Source organism: Bidens hawaiensis, unplaced genomic scaffold (assembly GCF_021521415.1).
Source record: "Bidens hawaiensis isolate Kalapana, Puna unplaced genomic scaffold, B.hawaiensis_p1.1 tig00001440_1, whole genome shotgun sequence".
Taxonomy (NCBI): Eukaryota; Viridiplantae; Streptophyta; class Magnoliopsida; order Asterales; family Asteraceae; genus Bidens; species Bidens hawaiensis.
In genome coordinates, this window is record NW_027491081.1 from 2,860,744 (window position 1) to 2,866,868 (window position 6,125).

At 30.6% G+C, this 6,125-nt stretch overlaps 1 protein-coding gene across 1 annotated transcript; it reads left to right on the forward strand.

Annotated features, from left to right (window-relative positions):
- Positions 1 to 964: 964 nt before the first annotated feature.
- On the forward strand, positions 965 to 4,216 carry LOC143576274 (uncharacterized). Its single transcript, XM_077060406.1, has 13 exons — positions 965 to 1,000; positions 1,081 to 1,150; positions 1,520 to 1,717; positions 1,794 to 1,893; positions 1,978 to 2,189; positions 2,308 to 2,411; positions 2,481 to 2,485; positions 2,567 to 2,686; positions 2,774 to 2,888; positions 2,973 to 3,134; positions 3,379 to 3,444; positions 3,529 to 3,726; positions 4,163 to 4,216. The coding sequence occupies exons 1-13, from the start codon at positions 965 to 967 to the stop codon at positions 4,214 to 4,216; spliced, it is 1,440 nt and encodes a 479-aa protein (XP_076916521.1).
- Positions 4,217 to 6,125: the final 1,909 nt, after the last annotated feature.

Consider the following 6,125-nt stretch of genomic DNA (forward strand, 5'->3'; position numbering starts at 1 on the left):
TTATGTTTTCATATTTCATATTGTTAACTTTTTAAAATAGTTTATAAGACTTGATTATTCAAATAATAAAGACTAGATTTTACAACAAAGTAGTTAAAAATTTTATTCTCTAAACATGACACTTACTTTGATGTCTTCAAATACCTTAGAATAGGTTTATTATCAATGTTATAAAAAGGGTTGACATATACTTGATGAGACTTACTCATTCTTTCAAAACTTTTTCTAAAATCACACCATAAAATAGCTTTATTATCCATGTTATAAAAGCCTTTACAAATAGTCTATTTAGACGTATGCATGTTTTCAAACTTTTTGTTACCAAAAAACACATCAACATAATTAACTGCATTGATTTAACTTTTTGTTTTTTGATACATACCTAAAATAGTTGTTTTCCTTTACTCTTTTACACTATAAATGCCACCCTTCTTCCATCATTTATCACATCATCTCTTCATTGATTGCTTTGTATTAAATCACTTCTCAAACAAACCAAAGACATTTCAATCATGGCAGCCAAGTACTTTTCTATACTCATGTTTTTTTTTCTTTTTCAAGTTTCATGTCATCTACATCAACATATTTAATGCAATGTTTAAGTATTATAGTCAAACCTTTTTTTTCCAGCTTTGTTAATATTTATTAACTAATTTAGCTCTTAGATATCATCTATAGTTAATGCTTTGTTATGTTAAACTTTAACAACAAAATTTATTTTCTTTATATATTACCAACTTTTATTATGTTTTTTGAAGACACTTTTATGTTTTACTCATAAATGTCCATTACTCATTTATTTACTTGCTCTAATATTTTTTATAAACATTTATTTATAATACAGCTTGCCTGAACTTGGTAATATAACCTACTTGAAGAACTTAGACTTGTCTCTCCGTGATTATACGGTCAAGGCTAGGGTAATCCGTTTATGGAAACAACCAATGTATAACTATCCTCAGCAATGGTACTCTATCGAAATGATCCTGTTAATGAAGAGGTATGTGTATTTAGTTATTATATAATTATAAAGTTTTTTTCAAAAATAAAACATAATAGTTTGACATGTATTCTTTACAGGGTACAACAACCCAAGCTAATGTTCTTCGACGTTGGTTTGCTCGGTTTGAGCATGTTCTTAACGAATCAGGTTATATTTTCACAACAAAAGCATGATCATTTTTTTTCTCTTTTCATCTATTATATAAGTTCATATATGGCTGCAACAATACTATTTATCATACTCATGTTAATGTTATTATTAAAATTTGTTGTTTGACATATTTAAGTAATTGTTATATTAACTATGAATGGAATACTCAAAAGTACAACTCAACTGCTTTCTTTTAAGATAGTCTTAAACTTTTCAAATGTTACTCAACTTTATCACTACAACATATTGTTATTTTTCAACAAATTTGTGGTCAAAGTGTTTTAAAATACACTATTTTTTGAATATTATTTACCCAACATACTTTACACTTTTCAACATTAATATTCTATTTATATTTTTTTGTAGATTGTTACTTCATTGTGAGACCAACAATTGGGTTGAACGAATCAAAGTACAAGTATGTTCAGAACCAAACCAAGCCAGGACTCAATTATGACACTCACATTTACCCTTGTAATGATTATTCAGGTCCACTCTACGAGTTTTCATTTACCAACTTTAAGGGTATTGTTGATCAAACTTTTCTTGAAAATCAACCGTTAGGTAATTTCTTTTATTTTGTAATTTAAAATAGGTTTATGTTTTTATATGATGGTCATATATTAAACTCTTTTTATAGATGTCATTGGTTTCGTTGCTGATGTTGGTGAGCCTAAGAAGTTCAAAACACAAAAGGGGAAAGAGACTAAGAAGCTGAATGTCGTTGTTCAAGATCTTGAGTTAGTCTATTTCATAAAACTATTTAACTTCTTGGAAATCTAAAATATAATTTTAAACTACTTTTTTTGCTCATTCTTTTTCAGGATGCAGAAAATTTATCTCTCATTATGGGATTCATATGCTGATATGATTCTAGAACACTGGGAAAACAGGGAACAAGATGGTATTATTGTTATCATCTTACAATTTGGTACTGCTAAATACTTTGGAAATCTTCTTATGTCAACAGTTCCTACAATGTTTCGAAATTTTTCATCAACTCGGAAATTGATGAGATCAATGAATTTCGAAACAGGTAGTTTAATTTGAATTATACTTTAACATTCTTTTTTTTTTAATTTTCAATTGCACTATTTTGACCATTCATTTACTTTCTTTTAACAACCTTCTGTTGCACTCTGCTGGGTCTTCAGGTTCAACTCAATCATCTAACATATCGGGGATGTATCTGTCTATGTATGATGACTATGTTGTAAGATCAGAGTTCAATAACATAGCCGAAGTTAATCTACAACAGGTAAACTATAATACTTTTTTTAATTGCTATTTTCAATAAATGGTTGCTGAATCTATTATTTTATTTTAGGTTAAGTCTGTTGTCATTGTTGGCACGGTTCGATTAATACCGCAAGATGTTCCTTGGTTCTATTTGGCATGACGAAATTGTAACAGGAAAGTAAGCAAAAAAACTCCCAAAAATAATCAAGCAGTTGGTGTGTTGGTTGATGAAGAGGACATTTATGAGTGCAAAACTAAGACTTGCAATAATAATGTTGTTCACTATCTGCAAAGGTAACTATCTATAGTCTATATTAATTAAATAATTTAAGTTATAATTTATATTTATGCTAATTGATTCCTCTAAATTCTATTATATAGGCTTAGAGTCCAGTTGGCTGTTCAAGACTCAACCGGAACAGTATCTTTAACATTGTTTGATCGTAAGGCTTGTAGACTTCTGAAAACAACCGGTTCAGATCTAACTGAGAAATATGTAAGATTTTCTTACTTCACTATACAATATTATATTCCTTAATTTGAAGATTAGATAACATTATAATATACATACATATTATAGACTCCTGCTGAATTTGATGCTCTTGTGGGGAAAATGTTTGCATTCAAGATTGACATAACACAGTACAACATCGACAACGGTTCTTCAGTTTTTGGCATTTCAAAACTCACTAATAATGTTGATATCATCTTTGAACTAGAGAAAAAGGCCAACAATTTTGAGGTTACACAATTATTTGTTTTTAATTTAAGATTTTTTTAATCATCATACTTGACTCTTTAAAGGAATACTATTTTTAATATTTACGTTAACAACTCTGCTTCTCTTAGCATTGGATTCAATGATACCCAGTCACAAAGAACTGTTGAATTTATGGTATTACCTTTCAAAACTGTTTTCAGTTTAATACAACCATAAATATTTATTACCCTGATCTATAATAATACTTATTTGAACTATATTGTAGTCAGTTAATTCTGAAGAGGTTATCATGGGATTGGATACTGTGGAGACCAATGAAACTACTAAAAAGGTATTTGAAAACCATATTATATTTTCTATTTACAAGTAATGATGTATAAGTTATATGTAACCATATCTTTGTAAAAATGTCTAGGGTGGTGCTGAAAGTATGAACGACAATGTTACACCAGTTGCAACAAATGTGAATGACAAAAGTGTTGGAAAATCTCATGTGGTTGAAACGACAATGTTTAAACGCAAATCCAAGGCTCCAACTTTTAAGAAAAACTTGCTTGATAGCTATAATGTTGAGATCACTGGAGAAATGTCACCACTAAGCCTCCATCTGATGGCAAGCCAGTTCTCCTTATTCCCAAGATTGAAAAATGATTTTCTTAAAATCTGAATGTTTTATGTTGGGTGGTTATATTTTAATTTTAACGTATTTCCTATCATGTTTGTCTGTTAAGAACTTCTATGTCATATTGTTGTAGTCTATGTTATGATGATGTCTTATGCACTTTATTATCATTTTGTTTAAGTATTTGATGTAAGACAATTTGGTTACATTATTATTATGTATTGGTTATGTGTTGGTTTTTGTACGTTACATTATGTTATGGTATTTTATTTGTACAAAACAATTTTGAAATTTCATATCCCAATCCTTAAATCTGCATCACTTTAGGAAGTTTTTTTTGTCAACATAAACATTTTTAACTACATTTGAACTCTAAACTTTTACAACATAATGTTTTTTTATCAACTTATTTTGTACATTTTTTCAGATTCGAATGATCGCTATATTTATGCAAAGCTCATGCGAAAGAAGAGGAAACTAAAATTGGATGAGAAAAGATCAAAACTACTTCGTTTGCATAGCAGCCTAAAAGGTCATTTCAAATACAACTTGATGATATATTTTGGTCAATGTTTACAATTCTCAATTATAATAAATTGTTCACACTTTGAAAAACTTAACTCTTTTATATAATGACAGGTATAAACAACATACAATGCTCTTTAAACCCATCATTAGATTATGGAAGTTTTGGTTCTCACACAGCATTTGTTACTCCTTATACATCAAATCCATATCAACATATCAATATTAGTTCTTCATCCCTACATACCACAAGTCCATTGTCTAACATTACAAATGGTATATCTATTATGAATTTCTTTTTTGTGTTTTTAATTAATAACGTCAATGTTTTGCTTTTTTAAAGATTCAAAAGAAAAAAGAGTAATCAGGAAAAGAAAATTGGATACAAAAAATGACAACAATCTTAAAGGTATAAAGTTTGTAAATCTGAAATTCATATTAAAATAACTATTAGGTCCCCGATTTCAGCTGGATCTTACTTAATCATGTCATAACTCACACAGATTGATGTGTCGACAAGGGAGTTAATGACGGGTTGCTATATTTAGAAAGATTACTGTTTGTTAAAGGCGGAATCAATAACAAACATGATAGTTGCAATTAATAATCAGAGGTAGATAACACAAACAAGATTCACTCAAACAATTTCCATTTATATAATTTTCATCATACAAAGTGGATAATCGATTTAGGGTTTCTTTTAGGAAAACGGTAGTATCTCAATAAATATTATCGTATTCAGCCGCCTATTTTTCCGTGTTGTGTCTCTGTCCTCAAGTGTGCCCTAATTATTCCTTTTATAGGCCTGATACCCTTGGACAGCTGTCATTCCTTCTAGAAACCCAAAATACAACGTACATAATCAAATTACATATTCAAAATAATCTAAGTGTAAAACAAGTCTTCCGGGTAGGCTTTGCATCAATCTTCATTTTCCAAGTACGCTGTGTACTCTGCCATCCTTCAGGACTTGGTAACACAGAAGTGTGTCCGGGATCAGTTTCCGGGTAGACTTTACTTGAAGAGTATTTTACCAAGTAAAATACTCACCGGGTAGACTTCAATCTTCTTGACTTTGCCAGACTTTGCCTGACAAACCCTTACGAGCAACCTTGTTCTTCAATGGTCCATTTCAACTCCTTGCTATAAAATAACTTATTAGCAAAGTGTACTCGGGAGTACTGTTCTTTGCTTAAGTTGAGCCTTGCCCGATGTTACTTAGTGATATTTCATTTCAATCATCAAGCATGTTCGAACCACTATTATTAATGAATACCTTGCCCGGTCTTCCAATCACTTGGCTTCATGGACTTTGTTAGCCAAAAGCTTACTTGAGAGTGAACCTTACTTGGCTATGAAGAACAGACTTGCTTGATAAAGTGAACCTTGCCCGGCAATGCACTAATTTGCAAACCTTACTCGGATAACCACTAAAGAAGACTCTTTGAAGATAACCTTGCCTGATAGACAAAAAATCGTACCCGGCTAAGTAAAAGCTTGCTCGGATGTCTAAGGTGTGCCCGGATCCATACTTAGCGAATTCTGAGGAGGTTGAGAAGATTCCAATCTTCCATGTACTTCATTTTGGTCAAATCTTTGACTCAACAATCTCCCCCTTAGGTCAATTGTTTGACTCAACAATCTCCCCTAGATTGGAACACCTCAGCTGACCCAAAACATTTCTAAGGTTACTTACACTTAGTAAAAAATACACATCAAATTCAAAGTAAAATTACATATTCAAATCACATAAACAAATTACATATTCAAAAATTGTCCGAAGACATTACAAAACAAAGCCTATTCTATTGATCTTGTCTCTTTCTTGCATTATGAACGGCTTGTCTTCGATTGACTATCTCAGA